The sequence below is a fragment of the Trichomycterus rosablanca genome, chromosome 7 (genome assembly GCF_030014385.1).
Source record: "Trichomycterus rosablanca isolate fTriRos1 chromosome 7, fTriRos1.hap1, whole genome shotgun sequence".
Lineage (NCBI taxonomy): Eukaryota > Metazoa > Chordata > Actinopteri > Siluriformes > Trichomycteridae > Trichomycterus > Trichomycterus rosablanca.
This window is the reverse complement of record NC_085994.1, coordinates 36,535,296-36,557,749: the sequence shown is the minus strand read 5'-3', so window position 1 is coordinate 36,557,749 and position 22,454 is coordinate 36,535,296. Positions and strand designations below refer to the sequence as shown.

The following is a 22,454-nucleotide window of genomic DNA, read 5'->3' as shown; positions in this document are numbered from 1 at the left end:
CAGCCAAATGCAGTCTGGCCAATTGGAGCTACTAAAAATTGAGTGTGAATGTGTGTGTGTGCGTTCTGTGATGGACTGGTGACCCGTCCATGGCGTTTCCTGCCTGTCGGCCAGATACCAGGCTAAAGTGGTGGTAAAACAAACAGTGAATTAATGTTTGGAATCTGACCAATATAATCTTCAGAACTTAAAATTGTTTGTATCACTGTTACATGATAAAAAGTCACTGCACATTAATGGTGTTTGCTGTATGTAAGATAACATTCAAAGAGATTCTTTTGGATGAAGGTAAATTGTTGGGGTCTTAAAATTAACAAATTTACTACCTTAAACAGTCATGAGGTGGAAACATATTGCTTGACTTTAAAATCCATAAACAAAAGTGTAATTAAAAAAGGAAATACAGTGTGTTTCATATAGAATGTTATTGAATTGTATGTTTCCTTTTTGATTTATTTTGGTATAAATAGATTTGTACCTATAAACAGTTCACATACTGTATTGTCCCAACTTTTTAAAACTTAAAAGGTTTGTGGAAACCTACATATTGTTCCTGATGTGGCATATTGTTCCTGTGGCCCATTTAGTCAAATACAGCTTTAAAAAGTGTCTAAAGTGACTGAATGGTAGGTCTTGTTTCAGACAGCAGTGCACGTTCAATGTTTCTAGTTTTAGCTTGGTGTTAAATGTTAAAACTCTACCCAAATACTAATGTGGTCAAATAGAAAAAACTGTTTGGTGAAATGTATCTGTGTTAGATTGTATTAGACCTTCATCATGCTGCTTGTATTGGGAAGAAACCAGAGTATGCTGAGAAATTCTACGCAGACACAGGGAGAACATGCAAAGACCTTCTATTCCAAACATGCATTACATAAGATGCTAAACACAATACACCATATATTGCCTTTAAGTAACAATGTATGAATTTATTTAAATCTGCAGCAATAAACAATCCTCATAACAAAACATTCAGAAATTAGGAGATAAATTCAAAAGAAGTGATTGGTGCACAAACTGAAACAGTACAGTCGATCGCTCAACAATAAAAAGTTACCTTCCAAATTCTCCAGAGATATCTACTAATCAAAACCTTTACAGTCATTATGGCTATTTTTACACCAGCATAATTGTAGCAAAAATGTATATAAAAGAAGGACAAAGAAAAATATAATGTTCTTTGAAAAGACTCTCTGGAGGCATAGCAGTCTATTACACTAGCACATCTGTTATGCTATTGGCTGGATTTGTTATGATTGGATTTGTCTGAGAGGAGGCGAGTTGTGGCTGAAGCCCTGACTCTCGCTCAGGCCAGGGTATTCCTGCCTTGTGCCAAGTGTTTCCCAGTGGGACTGGACCTGCGGCGACCCTGAGCAGAAAGCGGTAAATGAAAATGAAATGAAAAATAAAATGAAATATTCTCTGTAGAAGGGACCTGAAAATTACTCTAAACACTAGAAAGACATGTAGAGGGTAAAAAAAAAATACCATCCTTATCTAGAAAATCATTTAATTTACTGTGTAGAACATGTGTTCATCTTTTGTTAAGTTTTCGATCAAGCTTATGGATTTGAAAACCAGTATCATAACCACGAAGCTCAAATCTAACATAGAGGGGCTGAGTGAATGTGGCCTGGAACTTGTGGATAAGAGTCATGGTGTCCGAGACGTTGTAGAAAGACAGGGTTCCTGCGTGGTGATTCAGGTACACTCCAATTTTTGAGAGGAGTGACGTAACCTGGACTTCAAACTTTTTGTTATTGCGAGTAGCGTAATATTTGGAATCTAAGCAGCTCAGACTCCAGGACTGATCATTACACCAAAAGAATGACTGCTGACTGGACCTGTTCACACTGTTGCCTTTATAATCCAAGCCAATAGTAAAATCTTTCTGGTTAAATTGTTCAACCTCCCAGTAACAGCGTCCATACAGAAGCTCTTTACAGAACACTTGATGTAGCATGTTTGGGTCTGAACTGCAAAAACCTTTAGTCACTGTCAGTTTTGTGTTTCCCTCAGATAGATGGAGTGCGAAGCTCTTTGTGTCTGGGACCAGAGTCAGCTGACGAAAATCTGAAAGAAATTACAAATCACTGCATTTTGTTTTTATTTGTATTTTAACATTTTCTTATTTTTTCTGAAATGTGGAATTTAGAGTTTATACTTTAATTACAGAATTTCTAGAAATTTAAACTGCCAGAATTTATTAGATTAGGCCTTTAGCAAAGACTAAAAATGTTAGGTTTGTGATACTCACATTTCAGGAAGTCCTCTCTGGTCTTTGACACAAACAAACTGATACTGTGCACTATACAATAAGAAAACGTTATATTGTATTGTACGTTATACACACTATTATATATTACAAGCTTTGTAACACTTTGTTATTAATCATACCTGTAGATGATTTGACCAGTTTCATCTTGTGAAATTGTTCCACTTCTTCCATCACTAAAGATGCAGCTTTCCTTACTTCATCAATGGAGAATTTAGGGCTGTTTATAACGATGGATAATGTTTCAGATTTAGGAAGAACACTGAGAGGTAGGAAACGCTACAGAAAAAACAAAAACCATAAATAGTATGTTAGGACATGTTGCAGTCAAACAGCCTAAAGCATGAGGCAGAAGTTCAGAGCAGATAATCTAATAAAAAATACTCCACAGGGCCTGTGGTTTTACCTTGATGAAATCAATGTGATTATCTATTTGTGAAACTTGCTCTAGCTTAGACTGTCTCTTCCTCAAATCCTCAATCTCCTGCTGCAGTGTCATCAGATGTTTCTTGGCCACACTCAGTTCACTCTGTTCCTGAGCCCTGATTAGTTCCTTTACCTGAAAGCTTCTTTCTTTAAGCGACTGAATAAGACCAGTAAAGATCTTCTCACTTTCATCTACTGCAGCCTGTGCAGAAAGCTGTAGGAGACAAGGAGAGACAATTAGCTTGTTAACCCAAATATTTGTGAGAAGAAGACTGGACATTTGACTGAATCGTTGAAAAAGTCCTGAAGTCTAAAAAATATTTAAAAAATAGAATAGACAGGAGACCGGAGTCTAGGAGAACCCTAAATGGCTCCCAAAATACAACCTAAAATTAAATAAAATACCAAAAAGATCTGAAAGAAGTCCTGAAATGCACAAAAACCTTGACCAAGAACTGGAATGGAAAAGAACCCTAAGGGCCCTGTGAGGTAGGAAAATCAAACTGAGCCCTAAACAGCAGCAGAACCCTGAACTAAAAGTGACCGAATTCAGTCCCACAGCCATCTAAACTCCTCTGGTCTATTTAAAGGCCAGTAGGACTAAATTTCTTTTAAAGTTTCATATCCATTCACTTCTGCCTGTTCTGGAAGGAACTTACAACCTTCCTGATTTTGTCTTTTGTGTCTATTGTGTTAAGAACTACATTTCTGATGAAAATTTAAGTCAGTACTTACTCGGAGAGATTCCATTTTCTTGTTCACCTCCTGTATTCTGCTCTCTCGCTGCCATATTCTTGTTTGGGATTCATTCTGAATCTTCACCAGTTCATTCTGTGTACAAAAAAATATTCATCACATTTACACATTAAATCTTCATGCATCACATAAAGGTAACAATGCATGTAGCTTGTAAAGTGGGTTCTGCTAATCATAAGGGTCCACGAGACAGGATCTATTCTTGACTATGGTCTCTGTGAGGAATTTTGCATGTTCCTCTTCATGTTTGTTTTGGTTTTTGTCTGGGTTCTCCAGTTTCCCCAAAACATTCAGAAGATATGGCAAGAAAACAACTTATGAACAACTTAAAACTGCTTATGACAACATGTAATGCACATAATTATAATGCCAGAGCTTTTAAAAAAAAGAAATTATTACTGGATGCTCGGGTGGCACATTGGTCTAATGCCCACCATCGAAACTTTGTTAGGCACTGATGGTCAATATATATTTTTTTAATTTGACCATCAGTGCAATTATTTAAAAGCAATCAGGAACAAAGTAGGTAGTTTTTATCATTACATTTTCCTTCACTACTGCTTTCTGTTTGTCCAAGCAGTTCCTTAGTACATAAAGCTTTGTTTTACCTGTCTTTTAGTTCTTTCAGTTGCAACTGAGAATGTTTGATGGTTTTTGTGTCCATCCATGGCACATAAGTAACAAATAAAGTTGTTATCACTGCGGCAAAAAATCTCCAGTAGCTTGTCATGTTTGGAGCAGATCTTCTCCTGAAGATTAGCCGAGGCCTCCACCAGTTTATGCTTCTTTAAAGGAGGAGATCTGTAGTGACTCTGAACATGAGCTTCACAATATGAGGCCAGACAAACCAGACAGGATTTGACAGCTTTGTATTTAACCTCAGTGCAGATGTCACACTCCACATCATCAGGTCCTGCAGGAGAAACAGCTGAAGGATCCCCCTGACATGAAGTCTTCCTCAGTTCTTCAGCTAGTTCTGCCAGCGTGGTGTTCTTGTTAAGATCAGGCTTTGGACTGAAGGTCTGTCTGCACTGAGGACAACTGTACATGCCACCATCATCTTCTTTTTTCCAGCAGCCTTCAATACAGCTCAGACAGTAACTGTGTCCACAAGGAATCGCCACTGGATCCTTCAGCAGATCCAGACAGACTGGACAGTTTAAGGAATTCAAAACCTTCAGAAGGGATTCTGCCATTTTACCAGTTCTCTACAAGCTTTTCCTCCACGATGTTCTAACAGCTTGTTCTGTGGGTGTGACTTTTTGTTCTGTGAAGAAACAGGAAACCACTTTTATTTCCCGCCCATGTAAAACAGAAGATTCTTCTTCTTTTAGGTTAATGGCTGGTGTCAGGCCAACTGAAGGTGCATTACTGTGATCTACTGAGCTGGAGCGTGAAATGGGATTTCGGGAAGTGACACTTCTAACCAACACTACCCCCAAGTGGTGTTTTATAATTAAATAATAATATTAATAATAAAATATTACTAAACCAATATGAGTTACAACAAAATTACTCCTAATAACATCCTTCTAATTCTATTAATAATAATGCTAACGAAGACATTAACAAGCAGTATATTAATAATTACAAATAAACAAACGTGACTATAAATATTAAATTATGTAATATTTACCAGTATTCTTTAGAAACCAAAACATCTGCTTCTGTACAAGACCCATCCCTGACCCATAAGAAAGTAACCCCTTCATAGAGAAATCTTTGTGTCCCTTTTCCTTTAGAGTATCAATCTTTTTTTTTTATTCTTTATTTTGAAACATATTCTTACATCTTTAAACATAAACATAAACATATATTATATACATTACATTACATTACACAGTGGGCATTACATAGAAATAATTCCAAACTCTTCCAGTAATACCAAACTTTTTCTAGCTTTCTTGTTCTTGGAAAATTTGAAACAGTCAATGTAGTTAAGAAGGGCTATATTAAACTGAATATTACACTGAAACAGGGATTAAAACTACACCATTTAGCTTGATGTATATGATATTTACCAAGTATCAAAAATAAATCAATCACATACTGTATTTTATATTTGTAGGAATACCATCTCTGTAGAAATGCTATAAAGACAAATTAATTTTAAGTTTTTCATTCAAAAACTGAACCATCTCATGCCAAAACATAGGTACAGTGGGACATAAAAAAAAAAGATGCTCAATAGTTTCTCTGTTTCCATTACACAAAGAACAACTATTATCTATATCCAGTCTGAGTCTTTCCAAAGTAACCTTAGCAGGATAAATCTTATGTATAAGTTTAAAAAAATACTTATTTAGTTTTATTTGTAATACAATATCGTTTAAGTACACTTCAAGTATCTTCCCATATTAAGTCAGGAAACAATGAGATCCATAAAGATTTTGAAGGAGGAGTATAATAATAATAATTAAATAAGGATCGGGCAATATTATTGCTACATTTATCATTATTTAAGGGCCTTAAGGGTTAAGGGCCTTGCTCAGGGACCCAACAGTGGCAACTTGGTGGTGTCGGGGCTTGAACCGGCAACCTTTTATTTACTAGTCCAGTACCTTAACCACTGCGCTATCACTGCCCTTACGCTGCCCTTACTGCCCAACTTTGTTATGTATTAGTGCCACTGTAAAATATTAAATGTTATTCTTTTATCTGTATAATTTTAGGCTGTATAATTTTATAAGAAAACAGCAGTGGCTCAGCATCATTTTCCTACATTTACAGCATCACCAGACCCTTCAGCAGACTCTGGTACTCTAGTACAAACAGACAACTTTAGTACTCTAGTACAAACAGACAACAAACTAACAACACATATCTGCTTGAACCCTGTTGGAAGAAAATACATTTTTATTGTTTTATTTATTTAGTTTTATTTTCAGATTAGTAAAATTCTATTACATTTGGACCGACTGTGACAAACATGATGTAACGCTAAATGCTGCAACTAGGTGGCAGTAATGCACAACATTTGGATCATGTATCTAATCCACCAAAATTATGTTGACCACGACCACCCTCCCCAGTATTAAATTCGTAAATGTTAGGCACAGACAACAAACTAACAACACAAATCTGTTTGAACCCTGTTGGAAAAAAATATATCTCGAAGACGAGTTCGTTCAGAATCAGCTAATTATCACAAATCGACTCGATTTTCTTAACTTAACTCATACATTCCCGTAGCATCAATGCATTTGCCCGCAGAAGCTGAGCGTCTTTTCACTTCTATGGGACTGCGTTGAGGGTTTTTTTTATGCCCACGAAACTCGCCGGTCATTGGATAAATGCCACGATTTTGTCCCGCCCCCGGACACTGAGCGTCTCTGGGAGTGAATGGAGCTGTGGGCGGGTGTGGACGCTGAGCTTCTGCAAGATGATTGGAGGATCAGTCGAAAGGCTAAATCCTGTTTTGATTGACAGCTAGTTTGAGCTCTACACCGTCACTTCTCAAACTCAAAAGAAGCTTTATTGGCATGACAAACAGGGACATTCTTATTGCCAAAGCAATACACTTCATTAGTGACTTAATCACTGGGAGCTTCAGTCCCATTGCGGATTTTGCGAGTGAAGTCGAAAGACAAACTGCAACCCATTTCAGGCCAGAGGGCAGAAGGGCAGAATTTATGTATAAATAAATTGACAAATTTTATGATGTAAGCCGACAATGAGCTTCCCCACTTTGAAAGACCAGCAGCCACCACTAATAGATAGACATTTTGTGTTTAATTAAGCTTATGGATTTGAAAACCGGTATCATAACCACGAAGCTCAAATCCAGCATAGAGGGGATGAGTGAATGTGGCCTGAAACTTGTGGATAAGGGTCATGGTGTCCGAGACGTTGTAGAAAGACAGAGTTCCTGTGTGGTGATTCAGGTACACTCCAATTTTAGAGAGGGGTGATGTAACCTGGACTTCAACCTTTTTGTTATTGTGAGTAGCGTAATATTTGGAATCTAAGCAGCTCAGACTCCAGGACTGATTATTACACCCAAAGACTGACTGTTGACTGTACCTATTCACACTGTTGCCTTTATAATCCAAGCCAATAGTAAAATATTGCTGGTTAAATTGTTCAACCTCCCAGTAACAGCGTCCATCCAGAACCTCTTTACAGAACACTTGATGTAGCTTGTTTGGATCTGGTGGATCGTAATTGTAATTGTTACTGTAACTGTTATATCCAGAATAGCTGTAGTTTTTTTGCTGATAAGTCACTTTCAGTGTTCTGTTTTCATTAGACAGACAGAGTTCTTTGTTTTCTGAGTTTGGTTTTAGAGTCAGCTGACAGAAATCTAAAAGAAAGTAGAAAAATAGAGTTTTTAATCCCTGTTGCAATAATAATAATATGCTTTCACTTATTTATAACCATTTAAAATATTGTACTGCTAATAAAAAGTATAAAAGCAATAACAACTGCAGTCTGCTTCACAATTATTAGCACCCTGATCAAGATGAGAAAAATAGTTTCAAGAAATTCATTTTTTGGTGTTTTAGACTGAAAAAGTAGAAATAATACAACCTTTAATTTAAGTAGATATATTTAATAATAAAAAAAAAAACTCTTACTACATTACTTTGTATGACCTCCCCTTGTTTACAAAACAGTGCTTTATAGTCTATAACAGAATACAGAGCAGGGAATTTATAACCATTTCTCTATACAGAATCTCTGCAGATCATCCAGGGTTCTAGGTCCTCTCTTGTGCACTCTTCTCTTTAGCTCTTGATCTAGACTACAGATCAGGGAATTGAGATAGTCATGGCAGAAAACTGACTGTGTTCAGTAAACTACTTTTGGGCATATAAAGATCCAATGATGACACATTAGATTCTTAGATTTTGGTAAAATACCTAAAACCCTAAATCCCAAGTTGCTTATTAAAGAATAGTTAGTAGGAACAGTTCTTTAGCTGTTGGGTTCAGGGGCGTTGTAGTGGGGTGAAAAGTGGGACTGAGTTACAGGGCCCCAAGTCGGGGGAGGGCCCTTGAGGAGTCTAGAAGGAGTCTGGACTGGGGTGAGCTTGTGCATAGGGCCCAGAATTTGGTGCTACACCCCTGGTTGGGTTATCTGCTGACACATTTGGCTAAGTGGCGAGTCTAGAACCATCCTTGTTCATAAACGACTAAATCTTTTCTGGACGCTTCTTTTATACTCAAACATGATTTTATCACTTGAAATAACTAATCACTGATTTTTGTTTTTATTTGCATTTCCAACATTTTCCTAATTTTTCTAAAATGTGGAATTTAGATTTTGTACTTTCATAAAAGGATTTTAAAAAATTTTAACTGCTGGAATTCAACAGATTGGGCCATCAGCAAAGACAGCAAAGGTTTGTGATACTCACATTTCAAGAAGTCCTCTCTGGTCTTTGGTGTAACAGTGATTCTGTGAACTATACAAAAAACATTATGTTGTATTGTATATTATATACACAATTTATATTACAAGTTAACACTTTGTTATTAATCTTACCTGTAGATGATTTGACTAGTTCCATCTTGTGAAATTTTTCCACTTTTTCCATCACTAAAGATGCAGCATCCCTTACTTCATCAATGGAGAATGTGGAGAATGTGGGGATGTTTATACCAATGTATAATATTTGAGATCGAGGAAGAACACTGAGAGGTAGGAAACGCTAAAGAGAAAAAAAAATAAAAACATAAACAGAATGTTGAGACATGTTGCGCTCAAACAGCCTTAAGAGGGAAAATTCCAGAGCAGATAACTTAATATGAAATACACCTGTAAATAATCAGAGGGTCTGTGTTTTTACCTTGATGAAATCAATGTTATTATCTATTCGGGAAATTTGCTCCAGCTCAGAGTTTCTCTTCCTCAAATCCTCAAGCTCCTCTTGCAGTGTCATCAGATGTTTCTTGGCCACACTCAGTTCACTCTGTTCCTGAGCCCTGATGAGTTCCTTCACCTTAGAGTTTTTTTCTTTAAGCGACTGAATAAGACCAGTAAAGATCTTTTCACTTTCATCTACTGCAGCCTGTGCAGAACGCTGTAGGAGACAAGGAGAGAGAATTAGCTTAACCCAACTGAGTTCTCCTTGACCAAGAACTGAAATGGAGAAGAACCCTAACTGTCCTGTAAAGAAAGAAAATCAAACTGAGCCCTAAACAGTAGTAGAACCCTGAACTAAAAGTAATTGAGTCCCACAGGCATTTAAACTCCTCTGGTCTATTTAAAGGCCTGCGGGACTGATTTTTATGTTTCATAGTCATGAACTTTAATAAAATGTTATCCTGCTCTTACCCACTTCTGTACAGCACTGGGTTTGCTTGTACCACATCTAATTTATGACTAAAGCATCCCACATCTAACAATGCCAGATTTACCTTTGTTGTTTTGTACAGATGTGGATGTTTTCCATCACAACAGCAAAATTTGACCAAGCAGTTTTCTCCATTCACACCCATAATGTCTTTCATTTACATTTTAGTTTCAGTTAAAACACACACTTCTTTCTTGCATTTGGTGGAATGCCCATAACATTTACATTTACATTTACATTTTCAGCATTTAGCAGACGCTCTTATCCAGAGCGACTTACAGAAGTGCTTCCACAGTGAACATTTCATTCCTTAAGTTTAGATAGACAACAGTCGAAGAACACAACTCTGCTAAAACCTGTTAGAACCAAAGTGCCTTTTTTTTGTTTTTTTTTTTTTTTTTTGTTTACAAACAAATATTTATTTTTGTCTCTATTTTTGTATCTATTTTTGTGGAATTTCTCATCCTGCTTCTGCCTGTTCTGGATGGAACTTACTGCTTACAACCTTCCTGGCTTGTATTTGCTGCAAGCTGTCGTGCTGAGACCTGCAATTCCCATGAAAGTTCAGGTCAGTACTTACTTTGAGAGATTTCATTTTCTTATTCACCTCCTGTATTCTGCTCTCTTGTTGTATTATTCTTGTTTTGGAGGCATTCTGAATCGCCACCAGTTCATTCTGTATACACAATATGACATTTATTCATTACATTACACATTAAATATTCATGCATTTTGCAACAATAAAAGTAACAATACATGTATCTTGTAAAGTGGTTCTCCACGGGGGTACTTCACATGAACGTTTATAAAAGTTTTATTAGTAGAAAATGTTGTCTTATGCCAGAACTTTATATTTATATTTATTATAGCCCACCACTGCTGAGATCGAGGTTCGAATCTCATGTCAGCATCCCATGACATGCAATGAATTGGTTCCATTTCCAGGGAATTCCTGCCTTGCACCCAGTGTTTCAGAGTAAACAAGATCCACTAAGACCCTGACCAGAATAAAGTGCTTTCCATTTGTCCAAGCAGTACCAAAGTACATAAAGCTTTGTTTTACCTGTTTTGTAGTTCTTTCAGCTGCAATTGAGAATGTTTGATGGTTTTTGTGTTCATCCATGGCACATAAGTAACAAATAAAGTTGTTATCACTGCGACAAAAAATCTCCAGTAGCTTGTCATGTTTGGAGCAGATCTTCTCCTGAAGATTAGCAGAGGCCTCAACGAGTTTATGCTTCTTTAAAGGAGGAGATCTGTAGTGACTCTGAACATGAGCTTCACAATATGAGGCCAGACAAACCAGACAGGATTTGACAGCTTTGTATTTAACCTCAGTGCAGATGTCACACTCCACATCATCAGGTCCAGCGAGAGAAACAGCTGAAGGATCCCCCTGACATGAAGTCTTCCTCAGTTCTTCAGCTAGTTCTGCCAGTGTGGTGTTCTTGTTAAGATCAGGCTTTGGACTGAAGGTCTGTCTGCACTGAGGACAACTGTACATGCCACCATCATCTTCTTTTTTCCAGCAGCCTTCAATACAGCTCAGACAGTAACTGTGTCCACAAGGAATCGTCACTGGATCCTTTAGCAGATCCAGACAGACTGGACAGTTTAAGGATTTCAGAGCCATCAGAAGGGATTCTGCCATTTCACCCGAATTGTAGAGACTGAATCTTGTCCTCAACAAGCTTTCCTTTACGCAGCTCCAAATGCGTGTCTGGGTGTGGCTGTTTACTCTGTTAAGCAACATTTACATTTATATTTACATTTTCAGCATTTAGCAGACGCCTTTATCCAAAGTGACTTACAGTACTGTGACAGTATATTGTCCAAGCAATTGAGGGTTAAGGGCCTTGCTCAAGGGCCCAACAGTGGCAACCTGGCATTGGTAAGGCTTGAACCAGTGACCTTTGTATTACTAGTCCAGTACCTTAACCACTAGGCTACAACTGCCCAACTACAACAACAGGAATACATTTTTATTTCCTGCCCAAGCAACACAGAGAATTAGGATTTTAAAAGAACTGAGATTAGGCATGACATTCAAAATAATATGTTATTTATCAGGGCCACTGTAAAATATTAAGGTTTCAAATTCAAGAATAAAGTGGTATAAATTTGGATTTCAGAAATAAAGTCGAAATGATTTTGAGAATAATGTCGAAGTGCCCCTGTGACAACCAGCTTGGCCCACCTAATGAGTGAGTAACCACACTTTTGCGAACACACGGAAACAAAGCTGAACACCAAAGTAACCCACATTTTCCAGTTGGTTCTGGGTTTTATTTAGACATTTTAAAACAAAAGTAACAAAACACAGTTCTTCAGAGGTTCTTGCAGAAAAATACAAGCCAGAATCTCACCAGACAGTAATGGTGATGTCGTTCCCTTGAAGCTGTGGGACACTAATACATTTTTATTGTTTCATTTCTTTAGTTTTATTTCCAGATTAAAATTTTGTTACATTTGGACTGAATGTGACAAACATGATGTAACGCTAAATGCTGCAACTAGGTGGCAGTAATGCACAACATTTTGATCATGAATCTAATCCATCAAAATTATGTTGACCAGGACCACCCTTCTCAGTATTAAGTTCATAAATGTTAGGCACACTTACACATACACACTATAAATGTATAAAATCAGTCACAGTCATATGAAATAAATTATATACTTCTAACTTTTCCCATTTCAGTATGACTGTGCAATTGTAAACAAAGCAGGGTCCATAACAACATGGTTTGGTGAGTTTGGTGTACTGGAACTCCAGTGGCCAACACAGATCCCTGACCACAACCCCAGTGAACACCTTTGGTATAAATTGTCTAGTCAAGTGAAGTCAAATCAAATTTATTTATATAGTGCTTTTTACAACAGACATTGTCTCAAAGCAACTTTACAAAATCCAGGACCAACAGATACAAAAACCCCTGTTGAGCAAGCCGAGGATGACAGTGGCAAAGAAAAACTCCCTGAAAATTACAGGAAGAAACCTTGAGAGGAACCAGACTCAGCAGGGCCCATCCTTCTTGGGTACCCTGGAGGATACTTTAAATAAATAGGACCATCAAGGTCTGACTATTACAAATGTTCTTCTGATGTTATGGGCACAGATTCCCTCGGACACACTCCAAAATATGTTTGTTTGTTTGTTTATTAGGATTTTAATGTCATGTTTTACACTTTGGTTACAATCATGACAGACACAGTGTTACTCATTACACAAGGTTCATTAGTTCACAAGGTTATATCGAACATGGTCTTGTACAATATAGAGTCTCCAATTTATCTCACTTGCACGACTGTGGGAGGAAACCGGAATATCCAGAGGAAACCCACGCAAACACTGGGAGAACATGCAAACTCCACACAGAAAGGACCCGGACCATCCAACGGTAGTATTGCGATCATAGACCAGAACCTTCTTGCTGTGAGGAGACAGTGCTACCCACTTAGCCACCCTGCCACCCCCAACATCTGGTGGAAAGCCCTTTCAGATGCGTAAAACACTGTAAGGTTGTGTGTTTTTTTGTGTTTTTTTACACATATAATAGTTTTCTTTATAAAATACATAATATTATAAAACAAATCACTTTTTAAAAATTGAACTCCTAGGGGCGGCACGGTGGCTAAGTGGGTAGCACTGTCGCCTCACAGCAAGAAGGTCCTGGGTTCGATCCCCAGGTGGGGTGGTCCGGGTCCTTTCTGTGTGGAGTTTGCATATTCTCCCCGTGTCTGTGTGGGTTTCCTCCGGGTGCTTCGGTTTCCTCCCACAGTCCAAAGATGTGAAAGTGAGGTGAACTGGAGATACAAAATTGTCCATGACTGTGTTTGATATAACCTTGCAAACTGATGAATCTTGTGTAATGAGTAACTACCGTTCCTGTCATAAATGTAACCAAAGTGTAAAACATGACGTTAAAATCCTAATAAATAAGCAAACAAACAAACAATCATGGCAGGAACAGTAGTCACTCATTACACAAGGTTCATTAGTTCACAAGGTTATATCAAACACGTTCTTGTACAATATAGAGTCTCCAATTTACCTCACTTGCATGTCTTTGGACTGTGGGAGGAAACCGGAATATCTGAAGGAAACCCACGCAGACACTGGGAGAACATGCAAACTCCACACCGAAAGGACCCAGACCGCCCCAACTGGGGATCGAACCCAAGTCCTTCTTGCTGTGAGGTGAGGTGCTACCCACTTAGCCACCACCCCCAACATCTGGTGGAAAGCCCTTTCTGATACGTAAAACACCATAAGGTTGTGTGGTTCTTTTCTTTTTACACAAATAACAGTTTTCTTTACAAAATACATAATATTAATTTTTTTTTTTAAATCACCTTTTTAATGGAACTCATAGAGAAAAGCTTTCTGCATTGACGTAAAACCTTTAGTGGACTACATTACCCAGAAGTCTGTGCACTCCGGTGGACATTAGTAGTCCCTCTGTTAATACGGTGTTAATGCTCGGATTAATTTAGATTTTTATTGCTGTTCTGGTTATTTTTGTATCGCTCGGTGTGCTGTATGATCGCAGTACTACAGCTGGATGAAAGATTTTAAACCGATGTGTTTTTTTTTTGTCATTTCCTGGAATGAATAATTGAGTCGGACTGAGACCTTCAGCAGGATCAGAAGCAGCTCCACAATCCGAACATTATTACTGGATTATTTTCTTTATTCTGATGGAGAACAGATTGAATGCTCAGTAAATGAAAGTGGGTGGATTGGCACTGTTATTTAGGGGCTGATTAATAGCTGTTATTGTGTGTTGGATTTGTATACAGTGAGTCATTGGCAGGCAGATCAGCCTGGTTTGGTTATGACTGACCTCCATGAAGAGACTGTGCTGTTTTATATCTTATTCTATAATGATTTGAGTGGTTGAATGGCAGGGTTTGTACTAGTTAAGCTAGATAACATTGACAGCTGTGTATCTGTTGTGTTTACAGCTGGTTTTGTTATAAACGAGGTGAAGAGCTGCTGTGTTTGTGCCAGTGACTCAGCCTAGAAAGTAAAGCATATTGCTGTGTTACATTGCTTTTTTTAGTTTATTTTCTATTTAATCAAAATAATCATAATTAGTATTTCTTTATTTAGGGCACTGACCCTGCAATTTTCTCTCAGTGGCATCTTTGCAGTTGCTTATCAGATTATATTCAGCTCCATACTAACCCACATATCATATCAGTGTCCATTCATATACTCACATCTGATCCCTGTAATTCATGTTAAACAACTGACCCCTTGACGATTTTGCCTCGTCACATCACATCACATCACATCATATCACATAAAGAGCGAAAATGAAGAAGTTTTTTGACAGCCGCCGGGAAACGGTGAGCTCCGGGCCCGGTTCGGGGGGCGCCGGGGCAGGAGGCGGCTCAGGATCCGGCGGAGGATGCGCCTTCATCGGGCGCGTTTTCACCATCGGCCGCTACCAGGTTACCGTAGAGGAGACTATTGCAGAAGGTGAGCAGAACGACACTGGTACACTGTGTATGTTTCTTTTTACACTGATCTGTTACATTTATAAACTGGAAGTTTACTTAAATATGTTCCTGAACTCTTAAAAAAGGTTCCTGGAGGCTTACATGGTACCATATTGGTGCACATTGCTGATATACAGCCACTGTAGTCCATGTGCCAGCATCTACCCATGCATCAATGAAGACCGAGCCCTAAAAGAACACAGCAGCATATCACAGCTGATATGCTCATTTCATTTAATCACTTTACCCTAATTATGTTCCCGACATTTATAAATGGGAAGTTTACTTAAAATATGTTCCTGAACTCTAAAAAAGGTTCCTGGAAGCTTACATGGTACCATATTGGTGCACAATGTTGATATACAGCCACTGTAGCCCATGTGCCACCATCTACCCATGCATCAATGAAGACAGACCCCTAAAAGAACACATATGATAATATTTTGTTGCATGTGAAGAGTGAGTGCAGCATATCACGGCGGATATGCTCATTTCATTTAAACACTTTACCCAAATTATGTTCCTGACATTTATAAACTGGTTCTTGAAAGCTTTGGTACCACTTGAACATTACATGGTACCATACTGGTGCACATTGCTGATATACAGCCACTGTAGCCCATGTGCCAGCATCTACCCATGCATCAATGAAGACCGACCCCTAAAAGAACACAGCTGATAATATGTTGTTGCTTATGAACAGTGGGTGCAGCATATCACAGCAGACCCAAGAACTTGAGTTTGTGAGCAGTTTTGCATGTTCTTTAGGAAACCTTTGGTTTTTCTTCTCCCCAAACTGTGTAGGAGGTTAACTGTTTACTGTAATTTGTCCAATTTTGTGAATTTTATCATGCCATGCTAAATACTCATGCCAGATTTGGGCGGTGTACTATTTATGATAGTGACAAGATAGTGGTCTTGCAGTGGTAGGACTGTATTAGACCCAGCCATGTTGTAGTTATGGGTCCATCAACCTAACAGTGGTTCTTTTTTTATTTTTATTTTGACACCTGATTCTTAAAAATGTTTTGCGAATGAGTTTTTTCACCTCCGAATGTACATGGCGTTTTATCAAGCATACTAACCATATACATAACTTTGAAGCCAGTATTATCACTAAGGACTGATGATTTCCACCTTTTGCATTCAGGCAGTTCGCTTCTCTGAGCTTGTGTGACCAAACATTTTGCAGCTAAGCTGTTAACAATGCCAGGCAGGGGACTAGGCATCTATAGCGGCCAGAAATGTGATTCATTTGTTGGTTGGAAGGGTGGGATATTATAGCAGTGCCACTTTGAAAGTCACTGAGCTCTTCAGTATGACCCGTTTTTATGCCAGTGTTTGTGTACGAGGATTTTATGCCTGTATACCTGATTTCATGCACCTTTAAGCAATTGCTGTGGCTGTAAGCAGTTAATTAGAGAAGGTGCCACATGGTTCACCAGTATGAGCCATGACTTTTGTTCTATCTCTAATGTAAATGGCAAATCTAAAGATTGTTGTGAAGTTCATTGGTCTATTGCTGTTCTGTTGCACCTGCTTTGTCCTCCTGCTCATCTTAGCACTTTTTTATTCAGCTTGCTTTCTTTTAACAGCTGGGTTAAAAAATTGGGAGTTTTTTGTTGGGTGGCTTTTGAGTAATTACTAAGCACATTCCTTCTTCAAAATCTCCCTTCCTGAAGCAATTTAGTTTTTTTTATCTGCTCACTGCTTTGTTTTCTTCTTCGGCTGAAAGACTGGAACATTAACAGACTCGTGCACAGTTCGGCTGGAGCTTTGGTGACGGTTCATTATGGTGGCGAATAAATGCATCCTGCTTTGCTGAAAGATAAAGAACTTTTCAGGTGGATCTTGTGTTGAACGCTGGTGCGTCGCTTCTGTGTGATATCTGTGAGTGAACCACACTGGGGATGCAAAATGACAAAGTAACAGGAAAGAAGTAGTGGACCACATCACATTTATCTCAGTTTTTGCTGTGTATTATGCACTGCAGTTATCCACATTTAATCCACAGTCAGTAGTTTGCTGTTTTACGTACACCGTAACATTAAAACCACCTCCTTATTTCTACACTCACTGTCCATTTTATAAGCTCCACTTACCATATAGAATCACTTTGTAGTTCTACAATTATTATCTGTTTCTCTACATACCTTTTTAGCCTGCTTTCACCCTGTTCTTCAATGGTCTGGACCCCCACAGGACCACCACAGAGCAGGTATTATTTGGGTGGTGGATCATTCTCAGCACTGCAGTGATACTGACATGGTGGTGGTGTGTTAGTGTGTGTTGTGCTGGTATGAGTGGCTCAGACACAGCAGTGCTGCTGGAGTTTTTAAATACAGTGTCCACTCACTGTCCACTCTATTAGACACTCCTACCCAGCTGGTCCACCTTGTAGATGTAAAGTCAGAGACGATCGCTCATCTATTGCTGATGTTTGAGTTGGTCATCTTCTAGACCTTCATCAGTGGTCACAGGACGCTGCCCATGGGGCGCTGTTGGCTGGATATTTTTGGTTGGTGGACAGTAGTGACAGCGAGGTGTTTGAAAACTCCAGCAGCATTGCTGAGTCTCTCACTCATATCAGCACAACACACACTAACACACCACCACCATGTCAGTGTCACTGCAGTACTGAGAATGATCCACCACCTAAATAATACCTGCTCTGTGGTGGTCCTGTGAGGGTCCTGACCATTGAAAAACAGGGTGAAAGGGGGTGAAACAAAGCATGTAGAGAAAACACAGGACTGTAGACTACAGTCAGTAATTGTAGAACTACAAAGTGCTCCTATATGGTAAGTGGAGCTGATAAAATATACAGTGAGTGTAGAAACAAGGAGGTGGTTTTAATGTTATGGCTGATCAGTGTATAAATATAAAGCAAAAAGTACTTATTTATTAAATAATTTGGGGCTGGGGTATTTTATTTATTTATTTATTTATTTATTCATTTTTGCAGTATCAGTATCTACAACTCAACTGTTATGTAACGTTTTAAACATGAACATTTTTAATATTGTGGCTACATAATTTTTATCAGTGCAGTTTTTTTTAAAACACTAGATTTTTGTTTTTATTTATAAATACTATGATAAAAGTGCTCATATAAACAGCTAGTATAGTTGGTTGAATGTTTCCCATCACTATAAGCATGTGGAATCATACCTGCGTCTTGTTGACTAATCGAATCCAGAACACACGTGCTGCTCAGAGCTTTTAGTAAGACTATAAATAGGTGGCGGAATGAAATAAGGTGCCATAAGGCAGGATAAGAGCATGCGGGTGGGTCAGGGTAAAATGATGAGCTACAGAATTTCAGCCGGCCCTACGAAAACAAAGCTGCCCGCAGATCCACTTCCTTTCTGGCATGAGCCGAGCCGCTCCCACTGACTCCCATTTTTATTTAAAGAATCTCGTGTCTTGGGCCTGTCGACCCTCACCTATTTTTACACTCTAACAAATGTGGTGTCTAATTCCCTGGTCAAACCCAAGATGTGTCCAGACTCATCATGTGGCCCCAACCCTACAGTCATTACCGAAAATAAATGCAACATCTCCCCACTGGTAGGGGTATCACATCTAAGAGAGTACTATAGTATACTCCAGCGTCATCTGTTTTTACGATACAGGCAGAGAAGATTCTCAGGAGCTTCTCAGGACAAAATTCCGCAACACTTACATAGAAAAAGTTACAGAATCTGTACAGCTCATTAACTTTTAAGTGGAAAATTTGTAGAACCAGAAATCGTTCCCAGACAGTTGCAGTCTCATGATGATGAAGTATTTTCTTGGGAATCTGTCTTCAGCATTCAGTCCAATGGATTTGCAGTGGATCAAATCCATTAAATCTCACTTGACTGTGGGTTTCCCAGCAGCTTGTTAATAATGGCAGACTTGTGGGACGGTGATCGGATTTGAGTTTGACTCTCAGCTCTTCTATCAGCCGCCAGAATCGTACACAGACACATGATTGGCTATTTGTCTGAATGGGGCGTGACAATGGCTAAACAAGGTTTTCTCATAACTGGTGCGATTGTGGCCTCTGCTGATTGATGGATGGTGCTGCTTGATGAGATGCGTGGGGGGGGGGGGGGGGGGGGGGGGGGGTGTAATAGATCGGTGAGTGACTCTCAGATATGAACCCGCCTTGTGCAGGTGAAAAGATGCGGTCGGTACTGCACCGTGTAACGGTTGCGACCCTCGTCGGCAGAGGTCTGCGTTCGGGTCTTAGACTGTTTTGGTGGTTTTTTTGTGTTATTTATGCATTTTCTCCCTTTTGTTCCCAATTTATTGTAACCAATTTGTCTTCCGCTGCTGGAGACTCTTATCACGATTGAGGAGGGTAAATTTGCCTGACACATGCTCCCTCAGACACATGCACAGTCCACCAACCTCTTCTTATTCGCCCGTACTTCGGTGGATGTACGTCCACGTTCCACCACTTCTGTACAGGCGCCTCGGACTGCTAACCAGGGTCCTTAAAATGCAGGGTCCTTGCTTTTTGTGTTGTACAGATCTTAGATTTTTGTCATTGTTATGCATGTGGCTCAGTCTGTTGGGTACAGACAAACCCTATAAATCTGGGGGTAGAAAAACTGGCAGTGATGGTCAATAATTATTATTAACATCGATTAAAATGAAGGGAAATGAAGTTGAAGAACTTGTTGTGGTTATATTTTTAACCAGTCTACAAATTTTCTACAACCGGTCAGTCTGAGAGTAGGGCAGTTACAGAATTTTCTACAATCACAAAAATGTTGACACACACTTGTTAGGAACGTGTGGTACATCCCATCTAGGAAATAATAAAAAAGTCACATGTCCTGTGTGTGTGTGAGTGAATAATAGATGGTCAGCTGCTGATTTATTTATTCCTATCACTGATGGCTTCCATTCATCACTCCACAACTTGCATTGTTTGTGTGTTTTGGTCGTTGTTTGTTGGGGGTGTTGCTGTATCCATGCCCAAATCATATCCACAAGCTCTTTGGAATGCACACTATATTACTTATGAAATGTGGACACCCTTAAAAAATATTTGGTTGTAATATGAAGTCGTCCTAGTTTGTTCGGGTGTTGCAGCGGGAAATTACTTGCCTAACTGTTTTTATTTTAATAAAATGATTGAACTTAAAAATTAGGAATTTTTAGGAAGATGTGGAGATCAGGGCTGGTGTGGTTGGTCGATCGAGTCGATGCATCGTTTTTAAAATTATGCTTATAAATGATCCTTTTTCATTTCTACAATGTTTCCATTCATATAAGCGTTCATATGATTCCCTCAGCAATACCTGCTGCGTCATATTTGGTCCGGTCACTGGTTGCTGGCATTAAGCGCAGTCTTAAAAAATGCTGTCTGCAGCAGTCAGAAGCCGACCGTAGTGAGCTTTCAAAGGAAAGCTCAAAGTTTTCCAACACCCAAATCATCAAAAACTTGGGAATACATAAAACTGGCACAAAAAAGGTGGTTTGTACACTGTGCAAATCGTTGATGGTACCACAGCAGCACTATCATGATGTTGCACGTCTTTATTGTTTCATTAAACTTCTTAATCGCGGAGATCCTAGAATACCATATTTCTTAGCGAGTTCAGTCAGGGCGCATTTACACGCGCCACGCACTTGCTCCATTAGGCTCGCGATTTTTTGTGATTGCCGCACCGATCAAATCGCAAAAAGCTTCTCATATGAATGAGCCCTAACGCTTTGTTTACATTGCATTACATTACAATTTGAAGTAAGTTTTGAGTGAACGTGTAAGTTATAATCTGGGCTCATTCTGTCTTTACTGTACGTTGGACTTACTGAGACGTGTTTACCTCTATTTTATTTCTGCTATAAGTTTAATCACATTCCTTTGTGTACGGAATGCCATAAACACATGTTGCACTTTGTTTAATATGGAGCACTTGAGAATTTGATAATATGGACATAAACCCTGTTTACATTTAGTTTTGTGCCATGTTATTATGCCGTACAGTTTGTTGTTAAAATAAAAGAAGCTTAAATAAGATTCTGAATTACATTTTTTGAAGGAAAATTAATCGTTAGATTAATCGGCTAATCAATAACATAGTCTATAGATTAATCGATAGAAAAATAGTCGTTAGTGGCAGCTCTAGTGGAGATGTCTCTTGATGGGATATTAGAGATCTTAATAATGGGGTCATATTGTTTACTGTTGACTAATGTTTCTTAATTTTTGAAAGCTGTTGGTCTAACACAAGCAGCTGTACTCTTTAATGGTCCATTACAAACAGTAGTATTCAGAAGCTTAGTTTTCAGTATCTTCGCTCTTTGAGCCTGGCTCCTTTCAAGGTTCCTCCTTCGAGGTTGAGTTCTAAACCTGGATCCATGTAAAACCGCTTGTGAAAAAGTCTGTTATTAAATGTGCTGTATAAATAAAGCAGAATAAAATCGACTAGTGTGTTTCCTACTCGGGGTGGGATCACTCTCTGCACCAGTGAGCCATGTGAGATTCAGCTGGACCTTTTGGATTTTTGGTGGCCATTAGCTGTTGCTGTTAATCAGCCCTGCCTCTTCAAGTCAATTTTGCTGAAACGAACGATGAATTCTGAATCCTTCTGAGCAAATAGTGCGTCTCGGTCATCGTCCTGGTCAGCAGTCTCTTCTCAGATTACAGCACCGGCGGACACACGAGGTCTGTTATGAAGGACGGTGTCATAAGGAAACAGTGCATGTTCTGTATGAGATTCTAACTCGAGAGACGTTAAACCTCATGTGAGACTCGAATACACACTGACAGGCAAAGTGAGAGAAGAAATGAAGTGCTATCTTCTGCCCTGCTGGGCTAACTGTTCAATTTGAGCTGCATCATGGTGGCCCCTCAGTCAGTGCGTGTGTAAACAGACTGTTGGATCAGATAGACTCTCCGGGACCTCCAGAAAATTTAAGGGGGCTGTTTTATTTCTGTTTTTTTTCCCCAAACTGTTAACAGTAATTTGATATGCCAACTGCAAAGCCCAGGCTGTCAAAAAAACCTAGATTATTCCTCCTCCACCAAACTTCACAGTTGGAATTGTGTATTTATGTAGTAATACACATAAATATAATAATAAAACTACATCACCTGTGGAACTTAAATAAAATGAAACCAACACGATGGTGTTGGTATTTCCAGGTATGGCTTGTAATGGAATGACTGTGGTAACTGAATTGATTGAT

The 22,454-nt window shown here is 38.8% G+C and overlaps 3 protein-coding genes across 6 annotated transcripts in view; 1 reads left to right on the top strand and 2 right to left on the bottom strand.

Annotated features, from left to right (window-relative positions):
• Positions 1–842: 842 nt before the first annotated feature.
• Positions 843–5,116, bottom strand: LOC134317923 (E3 ubiquitin-protein ligase TRIM47-like). 2 transcript variants are annotated; one of them, XM_062998662.1, is made up of 7 exons: positions 5,094–5,116; positions 4,066–4,724; positions 3,437–3,532; positions 2,682–2,915; positions 2,398–2,554; positions 2,258–2,308; positions 843–2,073 (listed from the first exon to the last, which is right to left on the bottom strand). In XM_062998662.1, the coding sequence occupies exons 2-7, from the start codon at positions 4,651–4,653 to the stop codon at positions 1,535–1,537; spliced, it is 1,665 nt and encodes a 554-aa protein (XP_062854732.1). In that variant the 5' UTR covers positions 4,654–4,724; positions 5,094–5,116; the 3' UTR covers positions 843–1,534. The 2 variants fall into 2 exon arrangements, with proteins under 2 accessions (XP_062854732.1, XP_062854733.1); XM_062998663.1 differs by having other exon boundaries at positions 1,975–2,093.
• Positions 5,117–7,188: 2,072 nt separating this feature from the next.
• On the bottom strand, positions 7,189–11,406 carry LOC134317483 (tripartite motif-containing protein 16-like). The gene is made up of 6 exons (XM_062998184.1): positions 10,819–11,406; positions 10,336–10,431; positions 9,249–9,482; positions 8,945–9,110; positions 8,817–8,864; positions 7,189–7,760 (listed from the first exon to the last, which is right to left on the bottom strand). Exons 1-6 carry the CDS (start codon positions 11,404–11,406, stop codon positions 7,189–7,191), a joined length of 1,704 nt encoding a protein of 567 aa, XP_062854254.1.
• A 3,633-nt stretch (positions 11,407–15,039) lies between these two features.
• LOC134318421 (AP2-associated protein kinase 1-like) overlaps positions 15,040–22,454 on the top strand; it is a 35,939-nt gene continuing 28,524 nt past the window's right edge. For all 3 annotated transcript variants that reach the window (XM_062999337.1, XM_062999338.1, XM_062999336.1), the window contains exon 1: positions 15,040–15,243. In XM_062999337.1, the coding sequence (XP_062855407.1) occupies positions 15,078–15,243 (166 nt within the window). In that variant the 5' untranslated portion in view covers positions 15,040–15,077. The remainder of the gene's footprint in view (positions 15,244–22,454) is intronic.